The sequence below is a fragment of the Alternaria hordeiaustralica genome, assembly GCF_023758085.1.
Source record: "Alternaria hordeiaustralica strain BMP 2776 chromosome Unknown scaffold_1, whole genome shotgun sequence".
In the NCBI taxonomy this organism is placed as follows: domain Eukaryota; kingdom Fungi; phylum Ascomycota; class Dothideomycetes; order Pleosporales; family Pleosporaceae; genus Alternaria; species Alternaria hordeiaustralica.
Window position 1 is genome coordinate 3,156,548 of NW_026056773.1, and position 25,193 is coordinate 3,181,740.

Consider the following 25,193-nt stretch of genomic DNA (forward strand, 5'->3'; position numbering starts at 1 on the left):
CTTTGTTCAGCAAGTGCGTCATAACGTTGGAAGCGACATTCCAGTCAACGCACATCATTTTATCTCTTTACCCCGACTTCACTTTGCAGACCACAACGCACTCTCGAGGTTCAGAGAAGTTTCCAAATAGTAGCCTGTCAAACTTCAATGCCTTGAGTGTTGGCTTATCGTGATGCCATGAGAGACCCTAAGGCCCACATCACCCTGCGTACCTGCCTATCGCAGGTACTACAGTAGAGCCAGGAGGCTGTCGCATCGTTATACAATAGTAAGTCTCAACGATAAAAACAGGTTTGCAGACTTCAGCATCATCACCATATACAGACATCAAGACGTTGAGGTATCCAGGTGACTACCAAGACCTCACAAACATCACATATCAAAAGTAACCTGTAATTATAGAACCAGTTTTACTATCGTGTGCTACTTAGCTAGCTATGAACTTTGATGACCGTTTGTCATATCTCCGTGAATCATTCCCATATTATAGTACATGCATCATGAAAAGAGTGAAAAGTGAAGAGAAACCATGAAGAACTACCAAATTCTCTTAACCGGTGCCGTTGCCGTTGCCGTTGATGTTGCCGTTGATGTTGCCATTGCCGTTGCTGTTGACAGGCGTGTTGGTTGGGGCAGGGGGTGAGGTAGGGGGGTTTGCTGGAGGAACCCTCGGGAACACGCGACGCTCGATGTAGCGGATAGTGTTGTTCGGTCCGAGGGCGAAGAGGGGTTGAGGAGGGGTGTTAGACATGGTGGCTAGACAGTCGAGAGACTTGTGCTAGTTTAGTGTTTTCGGGTTGAAAGTTGACGGATCAGGTGCGAGCCCTTGTGCCACCAGGTCTTGAGGCGGTCGATGATGCGGTGTTTGCGGTAGTCAACTGCTCTCATGCCCTCCGCGTCACGGAAGGTATGGCGGTTGGCGGTGGTAGATGACGTGAAAGCTTGAGCTTCACCGGCACGATCTTGGAGGAGTGAGGTGGTTGACTGCTTGGTCGACTCAGGCGAGGCGAGGTCTTGTGCGTTGGTCTTGCTTCGACCAGCTCGAGTGTTTGATTGGCTGTCAAGCGTAGCTTTGCGAGTTGACGAAAAGCGCTTGCGGAGCGAGAGCCTAGTCTTGCGTGTGGTGTCGTAGTGCTCGTCGTCAGAAGTGTCAGAGGCTGACAGGTGGTCGCGGAAGATAGCTGTAGGAGGTGACAGGGCAGAGGTGGGGTAGCGTTCACCGACTGCGTGTGGCTGGTCGCTGTTGCGGCCAAAGGTGCTGAAGCGGTGATGACGCGCGTGTGCGGTGCTATCGGCCGGTGATCCGAACGGGGAAGCTGTGGCTGTCTGCGCTGTCGAGAAGGAGCTTGTGGTAGACGCGTCAGAGAGTCTGTTGCGGAGGTGGGAAGGGCCTGGGTGAGGAGAGTGTCTCGCAGCAGCTGGACGAGGAAGGGAGATGTCAATAGCGGGGTTTGTTGACGTCGCCCAGGGATAATTCTTGTCTGAATTCCAGGGACGCGTCTCGGTTACTGTGGGCGTAGAAACAAACGACCTGAGAGACCTTCTTACGGAAAGAGCGGACTCCCCTGAGATGCGAAGCTCTTGAGGGCCGACGGTGTGAGAGCGCGGACGGAGAACAGCTGGTGATGGGACTCGCAGCTCTGAGAGCGGAGTCGTCTTGTTGTGTGTTGGTGTGCTCGGTGCGTCGTCGTCCTTGGGGGAGCTGCCTGTATTTGAGTCTGCCTCGCTAGCGCCGTTTACACCAACTCCATCGTCGGGACGGCCTGGACTGCCACATCCCCTCTCCTTGCTTGTGATCTCATCATACAGATCGTCCTCGATAACAACCATGTGCGAGACGCCACGCATGGGGCGAAGTCGAGCAGATGAGCGTTTCTGCGTCGGATGGATCTCGTGGATCTCCTCCAATGCGTGCTTCTCCATCTCCTCCTCAATCGGAAACTCGGCTGGCTCACCGCACTTGTAGTATTCCCTCAACGACGGGAAGATCTCTGAGAGGCGCTGGGTAAGCCCCCCGACAGAAGGTATAGTCAGCCGCTCAATCTCTGCCATGAGCTCCGGTGAACGAGCACGGTGCATCGCGAACAAGTTCAACACGGCGGTAGGCTGCATTGACAACCCTGAGCGCTCTGCTTCATTCAATTCGGCGAGAGAAAGGCGCAGGTCCGTGACATCACCGGCTGATGCAGGCCGTGGACTACCTCTGCTCACCCTCTGCGACGCATTGGGCACCTCTTCCATTGACCTTGAGTAACGAAGGCCAAGGTCCTCGGTCAGACCATCGAACAGATTCATCCGACTAAACCGCATCGAAGGCAAACCGTGTGCCTGTCCGAGCGCGCTACCCACGTTGCTGCCAACAGCACTCCGACGATGCGACGCTCTAGACGACCTTCCCGAGAAGTTGATCGGTTCCTCTCCCGAAGCCCTGACCCCCGACGGCGCGCCGAACGGAAAGCGGCAACTCGAGCTCTTCAGATTGCTGGCACTCGTGTTGAGGCTCGAGTCCTCATGCGACTCCTCCTTCAGGTCAGGCAGATAACGCGCAGGGCCAGGATACCTATATCCGGATAATCTGAGGTCCGTCGTAGTATTCTCTTGGATGTTGGACAAAGGACCCGATCCCAAAGAATTCAAAAGATTTCCAACACCGCTCAGAGGGCGTAGCGACACCTGCTGGAGGCCACCACCGTGGGAGGAAGGCCTATATCCATTCCAATCGAGGTGTGTCGTAGTCTGGCTGTCACGATGGCCAGGCTCTTGGGCTACCGGAAGTCCATCCGCGGAGTCTACACATGAGCCTGAGGAGGTGTCATGGATCGAGTACACAGAGGAGGGCTCCAAAATCGCAGGAACCGGGCTGTCGATTGGTTGCGCAACAGGAGCCGGGCTACTACCGGGCATCTTGGATGGGTTGCAAGCTTTCGGAGTGTCGAAGCTGATAGCTCGCGTCTTCGCAACAGGTACACCTTTTGGCCTGGTCGACGGTGCTTGCGGCGTCTTCTTTACCTCCATGGCGGGTGGCGGTGAGCTGGTCATCTCATTGAGACTGATAACGCCGTCCGTGTCTTGACTCGAACTGGAAGCAGATGTGACCGTCTCATCTGACTTCGGTAGCTCCTCTTGGTCAGTATACTTCCGAGACCTGGCAAAGCGCAACGGTAGTGGACGCATCAAGAACGAGACTGCGGCGTGCACACGTTGGGCCTCCTTGGAAGTGCTTGACTCTCGGGGCGGTACCGCTGGCCCCTGGTGCGTAGTGCCCAGCGTGGATGACGAACCAGATACCGATATCGAGCCTTGCTTCATGCTCTGCTTGGAGCTAGTCCGCAATTTGCTCGCTACGATAGAAAAGCTGGATTCTCGACGCGGTATAGGAGGCTGTTTGCGAAGCATAGCAGAAGAGGGCTTGGACAAGGGTGCCTCCACAATCGTCCTGCCCTGATTCAAGACCACCGTTCCTAGGTTGGACGTTTGGAGTCGAGGCGGAGCTGCGAAACTAGCACGGATAGGGTGCACACCAGTCGCAAAAGAGTGAGTGTCTGCTTCCTTCGATACCGTATCTCGCTGCGGCGCAAAGTCAATGGCGGATGTGGAAGACGCTTTGATGTCTTCTTTCCCTGGCTCGAATGGTATCAAGCCTGAAGAGACATCTGGCAGATCGGTACAAGACTTGAAGGACAGCTCATCGGACGACCCTTGTGCGTGGCTACTTCTGGATCGAAGGGCAAGAGGCAGCGGCTTCATGTCATTTTCTGTTGAAGCATCTGTGTGCTCCTCATACCTGCTCTCGTTGGCCGTCTCGGTTCGTACCAAAGCGTCGGTCTCGTTCTTATAATCAGATCCCTGATATCCTGCAAGAACATCCGACATACCATCGCCGGTACTATTACCAGGACTGAGAGACATGTTCGTGGTAGCATGAATTTTGACACCGGGCTCGTTTTGGAAGCCACCGCTATTGGCCGTTGGTATGGAATGCTGGACTGCGAATTCAAGAGTGGACGAGTCGAGGATGCTAGATCCAGTCTGCGATAAGATACTGTGGCGGTTTTCTCCGCGGTCTGCCGAATGCAATACGGCCCCACGAGGTATATCAGATACAAAGTATTTCTTAACAGGTATATCACACGAATGGGTGACCTCATTAGTCTTCGACAGCGGCAGAGGCCCCGGAGTCAGCGACCTTGGTGTCAGCGACCGTGTTGTCAGCGACTTTGTCGGCGACTGCGGTGTCGGAGACTTCGTCAGTGATTGCGGTGTCGGGGACTTTGGCCTTGATAGTGGTATCGGAGACTTTGGCCTTGATTGTAGTGTTGGAGACTTTGGCCTTGAGGGTTGTGTCGGAGACCTTGGAACGGGGGACTTTCTTGACGGAGATGGAGGCTTGCTCGGGAGCGAGGGAGATGGCCCCGAAGAGGTTACTAACTCCATCGAAGACTGGATATCGCCCGTCGTTGAAGCCTCCAGACCTCTTAGGATCAAATTCCTTGTGATGCGGTGAGCTACGGGGGACGCTGGGAGTTCCGCAATGTCGCTTTCGCGAATGCTTCCGGGCTTTGCGCTCGGCTTCGCGTTCGCGTTCGAGATCGGAATCGAGGTCTTTTCGCAAGTTCTCACGGTAATGGTAGCGATGTTGTCTAGGTGGGGAGACACGACCTCCATCGACATTGGTCGTGCCTCTTGTCCTAAAAAAGAATCACTCTTCAATGTCGCCCCAGCCTGACGAGACTGCTCGACAGTGGTTATCTTTCGGTCTATGAAGCCGTCGGGATCAGCATCCGTCCCTGGGTCCGCAGACGCCACAGGTCCGAGCTGGTCACTCGTGTTGTAGTATGGTACTGAAGGATACTCTTCCTGAATAACAAGGCGGTTCGGGTTGGCGGCTTTGAAGACCTTGTTTCTATCGAGGTTTCGGTGCACTTCCATGGAGCTACCATCTTTCGGAGTTGATGGCATTGTCATGTCGGACGATGGCGGCTCTGATTCGGTACGCAAGTTTGTGTTAAAACTGGACATGGAAGCAGGCGCAGACCTCTTGAGACGAGCTTGTTCAGCAGCGATCCGTTGGCGGTGATCGGCTGGTAAAGGTGGCTGATGTTCATCCTGACGCCTGCGCTCTCTTCGATCTTCTGAACGAGGCTCGCGGGCGGAGTTGCCTGTCATCCTGCGAGACACGAGTTGTCCGAAAGCCGCGTGGTAGGGAGGAAAGTCGTCGTCTTCCACGGGGGGATCTTCAAGGCTCATCGTCGACCGAGAAGCTGGATTCTTGGTCCTCATCTGCCCGGGGCCCTGTCGGGTGTTGAAGCCTCGTTGGTCTTGTCCTTGTCCAGCATGCTGCTGCCGATACGTATGATTTGTGTATCCTGGGTTGCCGTAGCCTTGTGCGTGGCCAGCATAGGGCAGTCGCTGACCGTCGTAGCTCCGCGGCCCTTGGAAGTGTACTCCGCTGTCGTCGCTCAGGGCGGACTGGACCGATCGCGAGTATGGAACAGGCTGCCTGGAACCACCCCCGGCGGGGTGTGCATAGTATGGGCTTGGGTTCGAAGATCGGGACGCTGGCCGAGGGCGCAAGCTGGGAATAGACCTGTTGCTGGAGAGGCCGTACGCTGGGGGCTGTACGGTATTCGTCATCGAGTGCGAGCGATGCGCGTCCCTGTCGCGGTTGTCTCTTCGGTTGTTGAAAGGCGATGATCCGGTGGCGTTCATCATCGTTGGAGACAGCGTGTCGGCATTATACACGGGCCCATGGTGTTGCATTGGCTGGCGCGGTGCAGAAGACGAGGAGGGGTAGGAACGGAAGTGCTGCTTGCTGCCCCGACTGGAAGTGTTGGACGTGGAAGAAACTTGCGACATCCTGCTGGTCGCGCGCGAACGCAGCGGACGTGGTGCGTTGCTCATGGCAGACAAGTCGTCGAACTTAGGACGGCCGATGCTAACGTCGCCTATCTCGGTCTCGGTGCGGAGCATGGACGTGACGCCGCGGTTCAGAGGTTGAAGGTCTGCACTGGGTGCCCGCGATACGGGTTTACCTGATGCTCGGCTCATGGCAGAGACGTTGGAGGCTCGCGAGTTGCGGCCGCCGCCGTTGGGATCCTGATCGAAAAGCGGCATACTGCCGTCGGCTGCGAAAGTCGCTGCGAGGAGAGCAAGCAAAGGTTGCACGCAGGGCGTGAGCGAAGCTGCTGCGGTGGTGGCTCTCCTGATTGCGGCGCTGCCAAAAGATGTGGTAGTTATTGGTATAACCAAAAAGAAGAAGCGATACTGCACAAGGCGGCGAGTATCCAAGAAAGACAAGAGCGGGTGACCTTTACACAACCCTCGCCAACATCTCCGCCAAAAGGAGAAAGCTGTCGAGTGTGGTGCTGTTGTGGGTGGGGGCAAGGTAGAGGAGACGGAGGGAGCTCGGCGGAGACGTTGTTTTGATAGCGAGACTCGCGCCTCCTTCACGTCCATTACGGCAAAGGCTACCCCTACCCCGCCAGCATCTCGCAGAGGAAGGCAGAGACATCAGACACAGAAGGAATACAGAGACGATACAGAAAGGGTCAGTAGCAGAGATGCATATGAGAATGGTCCCTACCTACTTGTGCGTACAGCTTTCCCACACCTACCCCTACGGCGGGCCTACCACCCGTGGCGCCAAACCGGCAGCCAACAGCCAGCAGCTCTTCGCTGCTCCTTCTCGCACCCCAGCTGCCCACCATGCGCAGGACAACGCAGCATCCAACAGCAACCCGCTCCGAAACTGCCCCCAGCAAGCACACCAGTCCACCGCATCACCGACGTCCTCCGCACGACGGCGCCTTCTGCCGCGATGACGTCCGCACACGAAGTTAAAGACATTACACGTTGCTCGTTACCGCGTTACATCTACCAGGGCGAAAATATATACATGCGAAAGCCCCAGGAAGCCATCGAGAACGCTGGGCAGAACCACGGCAAAGACTATGAGATTTGGATTGCGTAATACACAGAAACGCAAAGTCAAAGGGGTATATAGCCTTGCAACGCCAGACAAGAGGACCAAGGACGGGACAAGGGATAACAAAGATCAAACTAGAGGGTATCACTCGGCGATAGGACCTATATCGCCAGATTTCTTCTTGGTGAATAGCCGTTTGAGAGATGAGAAGCTACTTCGCTTGGAAAGTCGCTTAGTCGAGACATCTGAGAACGTGGACAGAGAGGTTGGTGGCCGGCTTGGCATGTCCGCAGCCTTAGGGGTTTGCTCAGGACGATTGAACGTAGGAGAGCTGGCACCTAGTCGACTCGACATGGAACCTTTCGGCGTGCTCAAGTTTCGACTAGGGAAAAGACCAAATTGGGCAGTTTGTCGCGAGGACATGGAGGACACGGAGCGTGGCGATGCGTAGCCCGGTGACACGGCTGAGGCGCCCGACACAGAACAATATGCCGAATCTTTGCCCGTCAAAGGCGGACTGTATTCTCCGTTTTGTGGTTTCGCCGACATGCGTTTCGGTGCTGATGCGCTTTCCTCTGCAGATAGGTTAGATGGCGAAGACACTTTATGCTGGTGCCCCGGAACATGTGTTGCACGACTAGACTCTGCATGCGGTGTCGCTCCGTCACGTTGCTCGTCGTTGCGCCAGGCATCACGGTAGTACCCGGACTGATTTGCCTGACGTCGTACATCGACGTCTGTGTTGGAAACGGCAGATGCAGAAGACGAGTCTTCGCTCCGTTTGGGCGTCTCTGTGGTGGAATCGGATGCGTTTGTGATCTCGGGCTGCTGCTGCTGCTGTTGATGCTGTTGCTGCTGCGGCCTCGCTCGTAAAGTCGAATGTCGCTGGGGTGTGCCAAAGCTGGCAGGCGTCTCCCTACCAGATGATGATGCGCTCATGAATGGCGGACGTTCGGGCGGGGGGGTTGGAAGAGGTTTGTTGTTGGCAAAGTTTCGAAATGGGCGTGCCTCGCGCGAATTGGACGAATTTCGTGAAGATGTACGTGTCGCAATCTAGGGCTGTTAGCGAAGCTCCAGCTGAGAACATAGCCCACGAAGCGGGTTCGAAGCGGATTTTGGCAGCGAACATACCAAACTTCGGCGACTTGCAGCGCCACACCGCTTCTCGATCTCATTGCAATAGCTGCTGACCTGTACGAGCACAACGCCCAGCCTTTCAGCCTTTGCTACGAGGCTTTGCAAGAATTGCGACCAGCCTCCGGTGTTGCCACACATGGCTGAATATATGCGCCCAATATCCTCATTGCGGTATGTCCATTCGTCTCCCACATCGCCTAGGTAGAGATCGAGCTCCTGGTTGGCTTCGCGAAATACGTTGATGTCGATCAGGTAGTCGTTGAGCAGTTGCGACATGCGCCCAATGGTGCGTTCGATTACGATGTTGCCGTCGAGGAGTTGGGCGCGGTATGAGCGGTCTTCGAGGAGGCGATCGAATTCGTTTACGTGTTCCATGGGCACCTTTAGACATTTATGCCGGAACAGCATGTCCTTCATGCTGCTTTCAAGGTCTTCATTCGCCCGCTGCAGAAAACTGTCGAGCTCATTGACATGCTTGAGCAATATGTCGGCGACATCGGCGACGGACTTTTCCAGATGCTGATGCAGCAGGTGGACACCAAAGATGATCTGCGCGACCGTCTTTGTTAGGGGATGAAATTTGCCCTTTGCGTTGCTCCTCCAGTGGCAGTTGTATGTGAAGTTCCACGAGGGCTCAGAGGCATTCTCCTCTCTGCACAGCATTTGCTGTCGCGTCTTCACGCTCTTCTTGGGAATGGCGAAGGGAACGTGCCCCGTTTCGCCAGTGGCGTCGAGCATCGACTCCTCAAAGGGCGCCTGCATGGAGGAGAGAGGGTGTATGGGGAAGGTGGCCGTCATGATGCGTTTGTCTCGCTCGTCTTGCCATTCGTAGGAGTCGCGGTTGTCGAAGCTGCGACGGCCCCTCTGCGATAAGCGTCGAAAAGGAACCATGGCGAGTAGCGAGTGGATGCTACTCCAGCTCGGATTATGGTGCTACAGAAGCCAAAGCCAATGCAAGCCCAAACTCGCAGTTCAAGGATATGGGCTGTGCATAAGCACGAAACACTGGGTTGTCGAGGCCGGGGCGCTGGAGGGTGTATCGTCGTCGGGCCTTCTTAAAGACGCATGGTGCAGGATGGCATTGTGTGTGCAGAGTCTACGCCGCAGGGGATGGAAATGTTGAAGGTGCCGGAGATGGCGGAAGGAAGACTGGACACGGTCCCAAGGTTCAAGGACCCCTTCGGTTCGTCAGTCATCAGGTCACAGGTCACAGATCAGCCTGGGATCTGGCACAGAGACGGGGGGTTTCTGGTCGCCAGGAGGTCTGCAGGTAGTGCAGGAGGCTTGCCCGCAAGCAGGCTGGCGGATTCCTTAGTGCCCGAGACGGTTGGTATCCAGAGGCAGGGCGGGGAAGCCATGGCTACTCTCCACCATACAGCCTTCACGACTAGGAACAGACGGGCAAGCCTCAAACAAGAATAAACTTTGGCAGTGCCTATCCCCAGCGGCGCCCTTTACTACAGATATCCGTTTTCTAGACCGCCCGCGGCCTTTAGCTGGCTGCAACGTGTCGAGCAGGTGATTTGGCGGTTTGGCATTTTGGCCGTGGCATCCTCACTGTGTGCGCTAGAAGACGCATTGCAGCCGCCAGCAACACACCCAGGAACGCCCCCAAGCTTTCTTATGGCTGCCCTGAGCGACGATCCCGCCATGTCGCCGTTTTCCAACTCGGCCAGGTCAAGTGCCGAGGCTTATCATATCCCGATTGATGTTTTAGCTGCCAAATGGCGCAACCCATAGCAGACGTCATGAATGGGCTCCAACGTGAGTTTACCAAGCGCCACGGTTCCTGGCCGATCTCCGCGGGAAGCTATGGATCCCAAGCTTTGGGATGCACGCGCATAACTACAAACTTGTGCTTGTGCCTGGCAAGCATATTACGGATCACGAGCATCCAATCACAGTGCACGCGATCGGCAAGCTTCACCCAGCGACCATCACTTCTTCCATCTACCAACCCGTGCAACATGCTTCTGGCGCTGGGCTAGAGAGCGGCTGGCAGCCACCAACAATAGAAAGTTTGATCAAGATGCAGACCAACGTTACAAGAAACAACGGCGCGAACTACACTCTTGCAACGCTACAGTAGCAAACCACGAAACTCGTGTCCTCCCATCCCGCCGCCGCAACCCGAACCCGACGAACGAGATGTAGCTGTGCCGGACATTATACGCCGCGAAATGCGACTCATCCCGGATCGGATCAGATGGGTTTGAAGACTGCAGAACGATCCGCGCACACATACGCGATGGGCAGGACAATACTGGCGGAAGTCGTCAGCGGCTTTTCTTGCCGACAGCGCCAGGACCAGATGCTGCGCGAGTCGTACAAGCCTGCAGGAATGTCAACTCGGAGTGTGAGCAAAGTCAAAGTCATCAAACTACACGCGCAGATTGGGCAATTGGAGACGCCAGACTCGTTACTTTTTGAGTTGTTGCCATCCACGCGCGATACTGGCAGCGCAGAGTCGAGACGACGCCGGTTGAGGTCAGACAATACGAGGGCATACAAGTCCCATCACCCAGCATCGCTTTGGATCTATGAATGGGGTTCTCTTACAACTATATTGACATGGGTTATAGCATCGGAAGCCGAGTAATATCGAGCGATCATAACGCCTCCACCCACGCCTATGTCCGATTACCAGCCCCTCCATCGGGCCCAGACATCCACGACCGTATCTCCACCCGCGTCCGAGTCGACCACAAGATACCACCCGAACCCAGCGCCAGTCACACAAGCATGGTTTGGCCAAACCATAACCTTATCCCCGATCGTCAACTCGTTACATTCGCTCCTATCGCCCTCCCAGGTCAAGATACCATGCTCTTGGCTGATGCGTCCAACGATCCATCCCGTCTTTCCCTCTCGCTCGTCGTATATGTGCTTAGCGGAAGCATTGCCTAGTGCAGGCGTGACAATACCCCATCCCGGGTAGGACTTGCAAGGTTCGCGACCCATCGCTAGAGAGCCAGCGGATACTAGAGCTTCAGGCTTCGATCGCTCATTGTATACACTTGTTACTTCGAGCAACATCCGGATACCAATGTTAGATTTGGAGAGAGGCTGGAAGGACGACGTGGCTCCACTAGATGAAGTCGATGGCCTAGCATGTGTTGCGACTTGTTGGCAGTCTAGCAGCGGGTATACCCCTGCATGCAGCTCGACAACGTGGTCTTTCTGCAGACGTCGGAGCACGTCTTGGAACTCTTGGACTTTGGGGCTGGAGCTGGACAGCATGTTCTGTGCTGCTGTCGCGGTGGGTGTTGCGCCCACACTCAGTACCAACTTTCCATCAAAGCTCTCTGGGACAGCCTTGATTGCTGTTTCTAAGCCCGCCAGTTCCTCGATTAGACCATTAGCGGCATCATCTTCTGAGGATCCCCCATACGAGTGTCCGAAATGCGAGTAGAACCCTTGCAGGAAGCATCCAGAAGTTGGCTCCTGGCTCTTCTCTACTACTGTCTTGACAAGCGATGGGAAAGCCGGAGAGGAAGTCTTGATGCCAGCGCGTTCATAGCCCGTGTCGATTTTGATGAAGACTCCTATCTCCAGCACCGTGTCAGAGGCAGCGACTCGCTCGTGGAACTTGAGAAAAGCCGCCTCGTTGTCGATGATGACACTGACAGATCTCGGCTGCAATGTTGAGGCCAGGGAAATGAGACGCGGGATACCAGATTGAGGGACCGGTACACCGTAAAGTACCTTGAGAGCAAACGTCAGTGGTGCCTTCTTTATTGTGATATAAGACATACAGTAGCTTCCCTTCCCACACCCTGCGCATAGCACAAGTACGGCAACAAATTCTCCGCCTCCGCAATCGTACTAACGATGAAATTCGCCGGTTGGCTCTGCTCCACGCCTACTTGCATCTGAGAAAGCTCAAGCGTCTTGTGGCTTTTGACGTGGGCGCGAAACCCTACTTTGAGCTCCGCACAAATGTTGAGCATCGCATCGCAGTTTCGTCGTATAATGGCGCGGTCGAGCACGATGGCTGGTGTGGGAAGGTCTTTGAGCTTTTGGCCCAAGAATTGTGATAATAGGGAGGCCCGTGAAGGGAGCGGGTAGAAGGGGAGCGGGTTGATGTCCGCCATCTTGGAACTTGAGGCGGTGTTCAGATTGAGTGTCCGAGATAGCTGGTGTTGATGTTGTTACTCTTTTGATTAAGCTGTCGGAGCGCTTTATATATCCTGAATCAACACCGTCGCATAGATTTTCTAGATCAGGCACCCAGTTGTGAGTCAATCTCCTCCTTCTCGGCGCAAGACCAGATAGAATCTTTCCCTCACTTTGTTGTGGTGGTGCTTATCGGCCGTAGGCGTTAGCCGCCGGAGAAAGAATGTGCGGTGCGGATCGGCCGCGCAGCTTCGTCGAACAGGAGCACGGTTTTGCAAGGCCGCGGATGGTCAGAGGTTCAGTTGAGTGGTATCCTGGGGGTAATAAGATATACTATCGTCGCGATGCTATCTCGAACGGGCTCGATGCGCAATAAGCTGGGGGTAATAGCTTGACGTTGGGTGCGGATCTCGGCGTTAGTACGGAGTGGGGTGCTGCATCGCGACGGGCCCAATAGACAAGCGACTGATAGGCGATAACACACATGCTCATTGATCAAGATGTACGATTTGGATTGATGGGGTGATACGAGGTACCGAAAGTCGTTATAGTCTGGGAAAAACAGCTGCGAACCTCCAGGGCATGATCTAGCGTGTAGACCGCCGAAACCCTTCCTAAGCGCCCGGTCCTGGCCACACACTACTCAACCTCCTCCTTCTTCCCGTCATTGCACTTCCTGGACTCACACTACGAGTACCCATGGCATTCGCTGCGAAACTGTTTTCGAGGATAGCGTCTTCAAGGTCATCCTCCTCTTCGATTCTATGCACTACGTCCTCTGGTGGCTCCTCTTCAAACACGGCCTGCAAATCAGCGTGTGGACTCAATTGCTTCCAGCTCCTCCAGAAACCGATGTCTTGTAGCCATGTTGTGCGTTTGGAGGGTCCAGGGCCGTTGATGCTGAGGTGGCGACGGGGCTTCCACAGATACCTACGCTCATAGTAGTTGATGGCGAGGAGAATAGGGAAGTTCGAGATACGTATCGCTGAGACGTTGATCTTGTGGAACCAGCGGGGCGAAAGTATGAACTTGAGAGGGAGTAGAATGATGAACGCCAATAGGTTAAGGGGTGGGCGGTAGGCGAATAGCGAATCGGACTTGACACCTTCGAAAGTGAGCACGGCGCGGCGGAATTGGATTTCGGCCGTCGCATCTGCTGCGATCTTGCTGAACGTATTGGACAGAATCGAGACGAGGACTGTCAAGAATAGCGTGTTACCCAGGAAAGCATAGATCACCATCAGGGTAGGACCGAGAATCTCATGGAACCCAGGAGCTTCATCGATGCCTTGGCCATCCAGACCGAACCAGATCCATAGCATCCATTTGGAGATAGTGATGGAGTTTGGTGAGTCTTCGTAGCCGACTTCCGGGTTGCTGATGCTCAGCCATTTGAGCGCCAAGAGGAAGCCGCCAAAGCACCATACAGCGATCAGACTCAGTGCTGTGAACTCCTTGACCATCGCCCTCAGAGCAATGAACAGCATGTTCTCGGGCATAAGGTTGAATGCGATACGTGGGAACAATATTGGGGATGCGACAGCAAGAACGTCAAGGGCTTGTCTACCCGTTTCATCTTGATTCGTTATCCACCCATGGCACCGCATGCCGAGATAGATGAGAAATATGCCGGCGAATGTGACGTCCAGGAAAGCCCAAAGTTCTTGTGTATGTACCTCCCAACCGTGCTCGAGGCATGATATGAGTTCGTCTAGTACCCAGCCGCTGCCGTAGAGTAAGAATGTGATCTCGGCAATAGTCAAGTAGTGATCTTGTCGCATGGTCATACACCAGCAGTATAGTGCGAGTAGTATGAAGAACTGTACAACCTCGATGATGTTGCGCGTCCTCGGTACCATGAGGCGATACTGATTGAGTGTCGGTGCTTTGCGTGGATCGTAAAGCGAGATGGGCTTATACTTGTAGTGATCCGGTATGATATCCATGTAGACGGTTGGAGTATATACGATTCGTCCCCGATAGATAGCGTCAATGACCTTTTGGCTTGCGGAGCCAGCTAGTAGGACCTTGCTTTCGGAGACGATAGCCACTTCCAGCGCCGTCAATTTACCCTCATTGTCACCCTGGCCCTGGTACTCTGATATGTGTCGCGGTGGACAACGCTCTTCGGGCGCGCCTTGGAACGGCTGGAACGGAGCGACCATGATCTGTGCTAAGAGTAGTAGGCCAGCTTTACCCGTAGACTCTTCGTCGTGTCGTCGCAGCACCTTCATGGCGACTAGCTCGCAAAGGTTGGCACGCGTCAAATCGACAGTTTGATGATGTTGCTGGAATTGCTGTTCTCGAAGAAACTGCATGCGATTGACGAGGAGACAGTACACGATGGATATGTCGTCTTCATCGTAAAGACGGTCAACCAGTGGTTTTACAATGAGAACGTTCATACGAGGCTCTCGCAGCTGATCCACTGTGTACGGATCTTCGATGACAGCCAAGACGAGACGTCGTATCCTAGAATATGGTCAGTATCTGCGGTGCGATTCACATCAACAGCGCTGACCTACCTGTGGATATTGAAATATGTCCTTGTGTTGTTGTTCAAACCAGGCGTACTGGCTGTTCTAGGAATCATAGGCTCACCCTGTCCATTGAAGCACCCATCAGATCCAGCGTAGTCCTCCTCGGGAAGTAAAGTCTCCTGCTCCTCCCTGTTCTTTGCCGATCGTAATGCATCGCTCAGCGTCCTCTGCGTCTCCATCATATGAGGGCGCTTCAGGTACTTTCTGAATTCGATGTGTTTTGATGGCTTCCGCTGAGGCGAAGGCCGACGCTTCGGTGAGACCTCCTCACCACCATTGCTGGAGGGTGCAACAGCACTGTCATTACTGTCGTGGCTTTTGGTGGGATTCGGATTGAACGGTGGCCGAGTGAACGTGCCGTAGGCAGGACTGCCGCTTCTGTTCCAGTCTGGGTTTGATGTTGGGCCTGACATATGAGACTTAAGTAATAGCGGTAGTGAGGTTTCCTCAGGCTGCACAAAAAAGAGCGGGTCCTTCCGGGGGTTGCGGCAGCGAGACAGAAGTAGATAAGCCTCACGTCTGGAGCGTGACTGGCGGAGGGTGCTGCCGTCTGTCGAACTTCAATGCGCTTCGCGCGTCGCGACAAATGGATTTAAAGTCGTTCAATGTTTTCGGGCAGGTAGTCTCGTCACGATTGAGGGTTTTGCGTGGCTGCCGATAAGGTGAGAAAAGAAAGCATGGCGCTGCGCCGGTTGAAGGGTCCGCAAGTGAAGTTTCACGCTAACGTGATCGGGCGAGATCTCCCTGATCATCCGCGACGTCACCCAGTGACAACATCGCGAAGCTGTCGGTTATCGCAGCAGCGCGTGTACAGCCATCATCTCCATCTATCAACTTTCATTCCAGGATTCTTGCCTCACTTTCACGAAAGGCGTGAGCTCGCCCAAGTGGGAAATGCAGAGCTGCGACCTCGCCTTCGCGCACGTGAACTGCGCTGTGCACGAGAAGCTTCCATATCGACACGGCGAGCTACATTCCAAGGATTCAGCAATACGACCAATGGGTACGAGGACGACAGAAATGAGGCGATTTTGATGCTTGCTATAGGGGAACTGGAACTCGTCGCTTGCTACCCAGGTATCCTGGGAAAGAGACATGGACGCTAGTCAATTGCACATTGGAGCAGTGTCTTTGTGTATGCATATTTGGCTACATGCTGTACCTCTGTTGACCGCTACATCTATTTCCCGACCCAAGCCGTCAGTCTCAAGACCCCATGATACCCACCTCTGGTCTGCTGAGGTTCCCCAATCGGACCGACATGCTTCTGCGACAATTACATCGACACCCTGCGCCGTCCAAGACCCTTCCTACCGTGCCTAGTCGTCTTGTTAGCTCTCTACTCGTTCTATAAGCCTCACAAGTGCTTACCTTGTAGACTTCCTAGCGGAGTTGGATGCGGTCTGGGTGAGCTGCTGGGGGAAGATGTAGTTCCGCGGGGCAGCAGTTCTGGAAGGGCCATGTGCAAGGCTACGACGCCTCGAATGGCCCAATGAGACGTTGGCCATGAAGTCCTTGTGGAAGTTCCGGTGGGGGATATACCACTTGATGTTGGCGAAGTCAACGTAGCAGTCTGCTAGGAAATAGCGCAAGGGGTCCCAAGCCCGAGTGTAGTAATAGACATGGTTGATCACGTCAGGCCCAGGGTGGTATCGGAAGCCATTCGGCCAGATAAAGTGGAAGTTGTCTACAATAGCGCGAAAGACGATCTGAGCGGAGATAGAGTCTTCCATTTCCACGGAGAAGAGGTAAAGACTGCTCAACATGATGTAGCGAAGCCTGGCGAAAGCGTCCATGGTTTGGTCGCCAGCAGTCGGAAACTGTCGTCGGGGAGGCTTGTTGTCGCGAAGGAGGACGATGTAGTCACTGATGAGACCTGGCGGCCGGCTTCTCATGTCCACCTTGTCTTCGCGGATCGTCTTGCACTGTTGGGCAATCTTTGCTGAGCGTTCGAAAACGATATCTCGACATAGTTCTGCTTGTGCGACATCTCCACTGTTTGGCTGGCGGTGGAGGAAAGTGACCATAGCAGGTGGCCTATTGGATATGTGTTAGATGAAGACGAAGAATTTGATAGTGGGGCTTTTACTCTCTCAACGCATCCTGCGCCTTGAGGAATTCTAAGAGGAGTCGCTTGTCGGCCATGGCGAAGGAGATACTTGTTTGGTCCTGTTTGATCGAAAGGGTTCTGTGTGCGATCAAGGAGGACGGGCGGAGTATCTTGGGAATAACTGCAAAATCGTTTGCCCGGTTTAGTCACGTTGTGGCGCACGGAACCTTTTCTTTCCCTTTCTTCCAGTACGTCATTCGCTACAATTACGCTCTTTCAGTAATCACCGCGCTCTAGGTGTTGTGAGCTACAGGGTCGATGTGCTGTAATCCGTCGTCTCTATTAGCGGCGAGCGGCCTGAGTACATGTTCACTTGGCAGTTTCCAAGTCACGACGGTACCTAGGATGCATGCGCAAAACGAAACGAGGACGAAAATTATAGACTGCAACGTATGAGTCTGAGTCTAGTACCCGTGTGCGGGAACCTCACCAGATGATATTTTCGCTTTACTGATAGAGTACTGCTATATCCTTCCTTTCCCTATCCAGCGAAGTTCTAGATCGCAATCGTGGTCTCCGGATTGATCTTCGTCTCAGACGCCTGAGTATAAGATTACCAGCGAGTGTGATATTCCCATAACAGCACCTTCGGTCACAATTCATCGACCGGGCCCTCAACGTAGTATACCGCTATGAAGTTATCAAAGTTCCTTAGCTGAGCGTGATTCCATATCCAGTAATGCGTTCCATCTAGGGAGACGTCATTGACCCAGCCCGCATTTTGACTTGCGACGCAATTTGCTGCCCTTCGATTTGCTTCGCTTATCGCTGTGCCAAGATCATTACAGACACATTCTGTAAACGTACTCTGATGTATCAAGGCATGCTGATCGATGCATCGTATGCCGGTGAAACCCAGAGTAAAGTGATACGGGGGTATGCGGCGACACACAACCCATTTTTGTACCGCCGTTTCGGGCAATGGTTGCACTGCGAGAGGCATGGAGTGACCATTCGTCAATAAAGTAGGTGCAGACATGGAGCGACCATTTGTCAATGAAGTAGGTGAAGACATGGAGAAGACCACTTAGCGGAAATCAGATGGGAAAGTCGAGCGATGGGTACACATTATGCAGGAAGATTAAGAGCGCCACTGATAAAGCCCAATAAGTTTGATGAGAGTCACGAGAGACAATAGTGTGACGTAAATCACCTGTTCGTAGACCGACAAACATACCTACTTACGCGCCGCATCACTCTCACGTAAAGACTGATCTACTCAACGTATATCTAGAATCTTCTACGAGCACCTTCATTGCCGCAAAAGAGGGCTTGTGCCCCTAAGGGGTCTTCTTAATGTACGCCGAGTGATCAAATCCAAAGTATACATCGTCTTGTGTGATCGTCGCTGCTTATCGCGGTATGAAATACATCGGCCCACAAGAATGTCTCGAGATCTTCTCTCCACTGCCCAAGCCAAAGACGCAATCACCCATAGCCACACTTCTCATGCTCTTCGTGAATTCGACATACCAAGTCGACCACGAGCAAGACATCAAATTGAGCGAAGCAGATGTGGCTCATACAGGACGCAAATGCAAGCCTACCCACCTATTGCCGCACTGATGTTATTATCTATTGCGACTTCGGCCTAAGGAATGGACAGGACTACTCAATGCGCAAGGACTGTGCCTAATTCTTCAATCGGTCCGAGGAGATTGTGGGGGTTGTGCAGAGTGTGGAGTCCTCTGGTCTGAAGATGAAGAAAGACCATAATATCGTGCAGCCCTGGCCTAATCGCGTCCAACCCACAACAGACAAACATGAGTCCGACATCCTTTATGCTAGCAGTTTGAACAACAAGGAGCGGTGCATGAAGTTGAAGGACGCAAAGTAATGTGAGCCGAGCAAACGCGAGTACAAATGTTCAACGCGCAGATGGAAGGGTCGCCTGGCGTGTGATGCTGACTGCGGAGATTGAGCAGGGCAGTCCGAGATAACCTGGCTATCTAGATAAGTTGGGAGCTGATAGAGACTTCACACTGAAGACTTTGGGATGGTGCGTCGACTGCGAGCGATCAGGTACCTACCTACGTAGTCTGATCAGAAGTAGAAAGGGGTAGCGACAGCGCGACGTCCACGTTGGAGTAGATGAGCTCCATATGTTGAGGTATGCCAGTATGGCATGAACCCTTCGGTTAGTGCCTCGGCATCACGACCGTTTGTATACCCACAATACCATTATCCCACTTGAGTCAATAGCGCCTACACGGAGCTTCTCTCCGGTTCAAAATTGCGCCATTCTGCTCAAATCTCGTCGTCTGTACAACCATCGTAGCCTGTATTTCCGGCCGCGCAGCCAATGAGAGCCTCAGATTCTCCTTCATGGTATTCTCAGTCACCTAGAGATGGCGCACCTGCCGGAAATAGAGACGTGACTGTTTGTAATCGTAGGTGCCTGACAGGCAACTATCCGTATTGAGGCAAGCGGACCAAAAGGACCATCGCAGCGGGAGATAGACCAGATAACCGGGTCACTCTCGATCGATCTTCAGCCTCGTCTCTCTACTTTGACCAAGCTCTTGATACCTCACTGCTTCGCTGAGCCTCATCGTTTTGCTGAACCTCTTCGCTGAACCTCTTCGCTGAACCTCTTTTCTTTGCTAATACCTTTCGCGATGGCCACTAACACCTTCAAAGACTACTACGCGGACCTCGGTCTCCAGCTTGGCGCTTCCACTGATGCCATCAAGAAGGCATTCCGTGAACTTGCCAAGACACATCACCCCGACAAGTCCGGTGTAGCAGATGCCGATGTCTTCCGCCGCGTTCGCGAAGCTTTCGAGCAGCTCACCAACACCGAGTACCGCACCGAATACGACCGCACCTACATGCGTAACAAGTACCAGACTAGCGCTCCCACTGAGCAGACGAAACATGATACCGGTAACGAGAACTTCGGTGGCAAAGGCCCTGCCAACTACGAGGCTGGTAGAGCATACGAGTCCGGTAGAGCAAGCCCGCCGCCTCAGAAGCCGTTCCGCAAGCCATACGAGGCAAGCTGGCAGTACTACCTGGGCAAGGAGTATACCGCATGGCAGGAGAAGGACGCCGCCTACCGCACGAGGCACCCTGAAGCCTATGAGAGGTATGTAGGATCCATCATGTCCAAACCTGATCTTTGCTAATGTTCTTCTCAGTGCGTTCGAGGGTGGGCCTCCGACTCCTAAGCCTGGCGCGAAGGCACACGGCATGATCGTGCAGATGTCGCACCCCTGCGGCCAACAGACGTGCATCTACAAGAGCACGGCATGGCGTCTTCAGGTTGGCGGTGATGACTATTGTGTCTTCTGCATGGCCGTTCACACCGGCGGCATGAGATGTCCTGGTTGTGAGGCCCTGGCCTGCAAGGCGTGTGTGGAGAAGATTCGCGCGCTGGAGCGGAGCCCTTTCGAGGGTATGAGATCCAAGGCCCAGTACTGTTCCTCCGGTGGTTGAACAAGGAGTAGAATTGTGAGAGGCATGAATGGTGGTGGAAGATGTTCAAGGATGGTTGAATAGGCTCCAAATTACCAAGGTATAGATATTCATGTACCAATGTGCACTCCCAAGCTTCTCTTCATCGTGAATACCGCCCTCAGTTTACACCTACAGATACCTAGAGCACGTTCGCGAGAACATCTTACACAGAAGAAAACTGAACAGGTTTGCCGCCTACATCAATGTAGAAACGTGCAAAGTGGGTGACCTAACGTCAATGTAGGCTCCAGGGTGTTGGATGTTTTCTTTGAATGAGGTGTGAAGATGGATGTATCCACGATGGGGTGCCGTCATATCTGAAACCAGCCCCCTTGGTTTCACGCGGCAGCTGCTCGCGAAGCCGCGGTCGGTTGTTCCTGCCGCCCCTGACGGCGCTTTGACCCCGCACAAACCAAGACCTTGCATCATTGACGCGCCCAGCCGTCCCACATTTTAGAAACGCCGTGGTGTGTCACTCCACTTATTGACGCGCAAGCCCCCCAAGCCTATCGTCAGCCCGTACCGGGAGGGGACCTCCATGTATGACGCCCGGCGCTGTGCTGCTCCGCGGTCCATGATTGGGATCAGCTTGGCCGAGTGCACAAAGCGGCTATTCTATTCGGGACACCATCAAGTTAGCATACCGTGTTCGTATCTCCTTGTCCTAAGAACGTGAGCAGTGGCACGGGACAAGGACACTAATTCATTCTATACTAATCCCTTCGATTCACTGGGCCATTTCAGAGCTAGTGCTGTTTACAACATCTTGACGAATCGAGACCTCGACCTTCTACATTCCTTTGTGTTTTGCTGGACATACACTCATCCACAACCGACCGTCGCCCTTCGCTCATTTCAACAATACAAGTCCACATTCAACATGGACCTTTATCGAGCTACATTCGCTGGATCGCTAGTGCTCAATGCACTTGCTTTCTACCAGTCGCACCGCTCACGCAAGGCGGCCGTCGTAGAGACTGCGACTACGGAAAAGAAAGACGAGCATCAACATGTAGAGCCTGATCTAGAGGGCTTGAGCAAGCTGAAGAAGCGCTTCTTCCCTATTTATTTGCTCGTCAATGCCGCGGACTGGCTCCAAGGGCCGTACATATATCCTATTTACAAGGGTATGTTGGACGAACTACTGTTCTACAGACTGACCGCTAACGGATATGTAGACGAGAAAGGACTCTCAGAAGAAACAGTCGCATTCCTATTCCTTACTGGGTTCATCGCCGCCGGCATCTCCGCATCTTTCGTAGGCGCACTCGCAGACCGATATGGGCGCAAGACAGCATGCTTGGGTTACTGCGCCCTTTACTCTCTGTCCTGCGCCACTCTCCTTACCAACAACATCTACGTTCTCTTCTTCGGTCGCATCCTCGGCGGTGTTTGCGGTACCGTCCTTTGGAGCGTCTTCGAAAGCTGGCTAGTTGCTGAGTTCAACCATCTCATGCTGCCCGATGGTGAACCGCACCTCAGCGCGATATTCAGCACGATGACCACGTCCAACACATGTGTAGCCATTGGTGCGGGTATCTTCGCTGAGTGGGCAGTCAGGATGGCAGGCACCGCAAAGGCGCCGTTCATGGCCTCCATTGCGTGCTTGAGCCTGTCCTTCCTTGCCATCTCGAACTTCTGGGGAGAGAACTACGGTTCAAGCAGTCGGAGAGCATCAGAGACTGAGGGGCTGCTCCAGCAGGAAGAGGCCACCCCGGCTCCTCCAGCTACTTCTGCTCTCCGGACTATTCTACGTGGTACGTTAAAGCCTCGTTACCTCAGATTGCTTTACTAATTGACGTTTAGATCGCAACATCATGATGCTTGCGTTGGTCTCAGGATTCTTCGAAGGATCTCTTTTCCTCTTCATCTTCTTCAAGTTCCCGGCACTGAAGCTCAGTCACAAGTTGGCGGGTTCAACAGATGGTGAGCAGGCTTCTATCCAGCCTATGCAAGCACAACCAGGCTAACACCAACCAGAACTACCATTTGGTCTCATCTTCGCCATCTTGATGTGTTCCATGATGTTTGGTTCACTCCTTTACAAACATCTCTCTACTTCTGCCTCGCCTGTGCCAGCACAAAAGATGCTCACAGGCATTCTCGCACTCTCATCCGCCTGCTTCTTTGTTCCTGGGCATTTCCGGGACGAGCGCGTCACGCTATGGTGCTTCTGCATATTTGAGCTGTGCTGCGGAGTTTACTACCCCGCAATGGGCTCTTTGAAGAGCAAACTTGTCGACGACGGCTCAAGAGCCAGCATCTACGGCATTCTTCGCATCCCGTTGAACGTTTTCGTGGTGCTTGCTTTGAGCACTACGAAAGAAGGTAAGCATCGCCGCTTTGTTCGGGATGAAAGGTCTAAAACTAACAATGAGTCCAGGCGAAGCGCATCGCGACACCGTATTCACCACGTGCAGCGTGCTCTTGGTGGCGGCTGCCATTGTCGTTCACAAGACCCTCACATGATCTCATTACAGTTTCCACTTTCCTTTTCCGTCCCCCTGCATGGCACTAAAACTAAACATAACCTCGGGAGTACGCACCCATCATCAGAAAGCCTCGCGCGAAGCGGAGCAACATCCAAGATAGTCGCATCGCGAAATAGCGATTTACATGTATTATACCCACAATTCCATTGATAGATACAATCGATCCTATGACATCATGCTTGCGACGCGTCTGGAGTGTGCGTCTTGAAACGCGTGCGCCGTGCCTCAGCTGCAGGAGCAGCAAGACAAAGATACGGACGAAACAACCGCTCATGACGATCAACCGACCCACATCTGCCCCGCCGCCTCATCGTCCGCCGTGCGGCTAGTCATCGTCCCCGTCGTCCACTAGTCGCAGTGGCATCCTGACTGGTGCGAAGATAGCGGCGTGCGGCTTGAGCGGGGTTTCGTAACATCTAGCCCGTACGGGTCTTGGATGTTCTTGTTCGATCAATGCTAAATCTGTAACGGGGGTCTACCTGATGTTTGGTTGTGATAAGCGCTCGGCAGATGTACACGTAACACTGTTGGCCTTTCCGCTGTTCTTGTTTCGCGTATCCTTGGCATATCTAAAGGGCCGATGTCCACCATGCCGCCAACTAGGAGTCAAGTTGTCTGGGGCCTACTTGTCGTGTATCTTCAAACCCTTGGCTTCACTGTTCTCTCCTCCTTCTTTCTCTCTTCTTTCTCTCTTTGTGTACGCTTGACGCGATTGTTACCTCCACCGATTCAACTCGGAGGTCATACATCACGGTCGTTCCTTCGACTCAACTCTCCCCACCAATCCCACGTCACTCTTTTCCACCTGCAAAGATGTTCAGGTCTTTCGGTGGTAGGTCCAACTCCTTTGTTCTTCTGTGATCGCCTACTAATAAAATGCGTAGCCCGCATATTCGCCGGAATATTCGTCGTCGTTTTCCTAATCGTCATTTTCCATAATGAAGAATCCGCTGGCACGGCACTTCTTCCTTACCTCCCCGTCCTCCCATCGACAGGGTCTTCTCAACCCTCCTCCATCCTACAAGCATGGATAAAAGACCGATCTGCGCTTTCGGAAAAGTCGTGGAAGAAGAGCGTTGAGCTCCGAGACCAGATGGCCAAGTCGCATCCGGACAACCCGAAGATCCCATTCTTCCCAATGGACTTCCTCAAATACCCCTTCACAATTTGGGATTTCTTCCCACCAACCTGGACATGCCCCCACGACATCCAACGCGTCGGTAGGCTCGGCGACGGAGGGAAATGGGTATGCGGAATGAACATCTACGAGAGTCTCCCCGCACCCAAGTCCGCTTCCGCTACCATCGGATCGCAAGAACCCCTCGTGGACGCGCAAGATGGCCTGGTCATGTACAGTTTCGGTATCAACGGCGAGTCCTCCTTCGAAGCTGAGATGCTCGAACGCGTCCCCAGCGCCCGCATCTGGGGCTACGACTTCTCCGTCGACTCCTGGGGTCCCCAAATCGCCGAGAAGCATCGCCACCGCACCTTCTTCAAGAAGGTCGGCCTAGGCAAGGAGGACAAGCATGAGTCCGACCCACCATTCTGGACCCTGCCCGCCTTGATGAAGCAAAACAACCACACCTACATCGATATTCTGAAAATTGATATCGAAGGCAGCGAATACGACGCTCTCGACACGATGATGAACGCCTTCGACAACATGAAGACCGCATCTGGCAAGTCTGTCCTGCCCATCGGTCAGGTCATGATCGAACTGCATCTCGGCGACGGCATCAACCTCGATAACGCGGGCGGTGGTGGCAGCATAGACTTTGGCCGCTTCAGGTCATGGTGGGAGAGGCTCGAACGTATGGGTATGCGACCCGTGTGGATGGAGATTAACCTCTTTGCTGTTACTCTCGGTAAGAGCAAGGCCAACCCAAGATGTACGGAGTACGTCTGGGTCAATGCCAAAGATCAGCGAAGTGTTCTTTGGAATGTATAAATAGCATCTGCTTCGGCAGCAGGGTGAGCGGCGTTTGGAGCTTGACTCCGACATTATAGATATCACGTTCAGCCAATTCATCCTCATCTTTCTCTTTGACGACACGTGTTCTTAATTGCGGCGTAGGTTGCTTGTGATGTGGTTGTACTTTCCTTAGAAACGCTGAGCTGGCGAACTGCCGTGCACGCGGGCGATGCTGATGTCAGATGGAGACTTGTCTGAATGCGATCTAGCGTTTGGCTCTCCCAGCCGCGCCGCTCTCACAGCGCGACTTCGCGTAACCAACATCTTTCCATCGCGAATAACCCCCAAGACAAACAAAGACACATGTCATTATGCAAACACGAGTCCGCTCCGCCCCATGCAAGACTTCCAAGTCCTAGCAAGCCTTGTCGCAAGCCTCCCACCAGCGCCTCACCTCCTGCGCCCACCATGCCCGGGCAGCTAACGTTTCGGCGCCGAACGC

General features: G+C 53.7%; 8 protein-coding genes across 8 annotated transcripts; 3 read left to right on the top strand and 5 right to left on the bottom strand.

Annotated features, from left to right (window-relative positions):
* Positions 1–783: 783 nt before the first annotated feature.
* Positions 784–6,114, bottom strand: J4E84_001007 (uncharacterized protein; the record flags this gene model as incomplete). The annotated part of the gene is made up of 2 exons (XM_049383641.1): positions 784–4,029; positions 4,621–6,114. 2 exons carry the CDS (start codon positions 6,112–6,114, stop codon positions 784–786), a joined length of 4,740 nt encoding a protein of 1,579 aa, XP_049249159.1.
* Positions 6,115–7,987: 1,873 nt separating this feature from the next.
* Positions 7,988–8,953, bottom strand: J4E84_001008 (uncharacterized protein; the record flags this gene model as incomplete). The annotated part of the gene is made up of 2 exons (XM_049383642.1): positions 7,988–8,002; positions 8,057–8,953. 2 exons carry the CDS (start codon positions 8,951–8,953, stop codon positions 7,988–7,990), a joined length of 912 nt encoding a protein of 303 aa, XP_049249160.1.
* Positions 8,954–10,702: 1,749 nt separating this feature from the next.
* Positions 10,703–12,156, bottom strand: J4E84_001009 (uncharacterized protein; the record flags this gene model as incomplete). The annotated part of the gene is made up of 2 exons (XM_049383643.1): positions 10,703–11,767; positions 11,818–12,156. The coding sequence occupies 2 exons, from the start codon at positions 12,154–12,156 to the stop codon at positions 10,703–10,705; spliced, it is 1,404 nt and encodes a 467-aa protein (XP_049249161.1).
* A 636-nt stretch (positions 12,157–12,792) lies between these two features.
* Positions 12,793–15,131, bottom strand: J4E84_001010 (uncharacterized protein; the record flags this gene model as incomplete). The annotated part of the gene is made up of 2 exons (XM_049383644.1): positions 12,793–14,650; positions 14,704–15,131. The coding sequence occupies 2 exons, from the start codon at positions 15,129–15,131 to the stop codon at positions 12,793–12,795; spliced, it is 2,286 nt and encodes a 761-aa protein (XP_049249162.1).
* Positions 15,132–16,085: 954 nt separating this feature from the next.
* On the bottom strand, positions 16,086–16,863 carry J4E84_001011 (uncharacterized protein; the record flags this gene model as incomplete). Its single annotated transcript, XM_049383645.1, has 2 exons — positions 16,086–16,755; positions 16,808–16,863. The coding sequence occupies 2 exons, from the start codon at positions 16,861–16,863 to the stop codon at positions 16,086–16,088; spliced, it is 726 nt and encodes a 241-aa protein (XP_049249163.1).
* Positions 16,864–19,446: 2,583 nt separating this feature from the next.
* J4E84_001012 (uncharacterized protein) lies at positions 19,447–20,266 on the top strand (the record flags this gene model as incomplete). The annotated part of the gene is made up of 2 exons (XM_049383646.1): positions 19,447–19,916; positions 19,969–20,266. 2 exons carry the CDS (start codon positions 19,447–19,449, stop codon positions 20,264–20,266), a joined length of 768 nt encoding a protein of 255 aa, XP_049249164.1.
* Positions 20,267–21,167: 901 nt separating this feature from the next.
* Positions 21,168–22,756, top strand: J4E84_001013 (uncharacterized protein; the record flags this gene model as incomplete). Its single annotated transcript, XM_049383647.1, has 5 exons — positions 21,168–21,414; positions 21,466–22,044; positions 22,094–22,213; positions 22,268–22,615; positions 22,671–22,756. The coding sequence occupies 5 exons, from the start codon at positions 21,168–21,170 to the stop codon at positions 22,754–22,756; spliced, it is 1,380 nt and encodes a 459-aa protein (XP_049249165.1).
* An 836-nt stretch (positions 22,757–23,592) lies between these two features.
* On the top strand, positions 23,593–24,727 carry J4E84_001014 (uncharacterized protein; the record flags this gene model as incomplete). The annotated part of the gene is made up of 2 exons (XM_049383648.1): positions 23,593–23,611; positions 23,664–24,727. 2 exons carry the CDS (start codon positions 23,593–23,595, stop codon positions 24,725–24,727), a joined length of 1,083 nt encoding a protein of 360 aa, XP_049249166.1.
* Between the last annotated feature and the right edge of the window lie 466 nt (positions 24,728–25,193).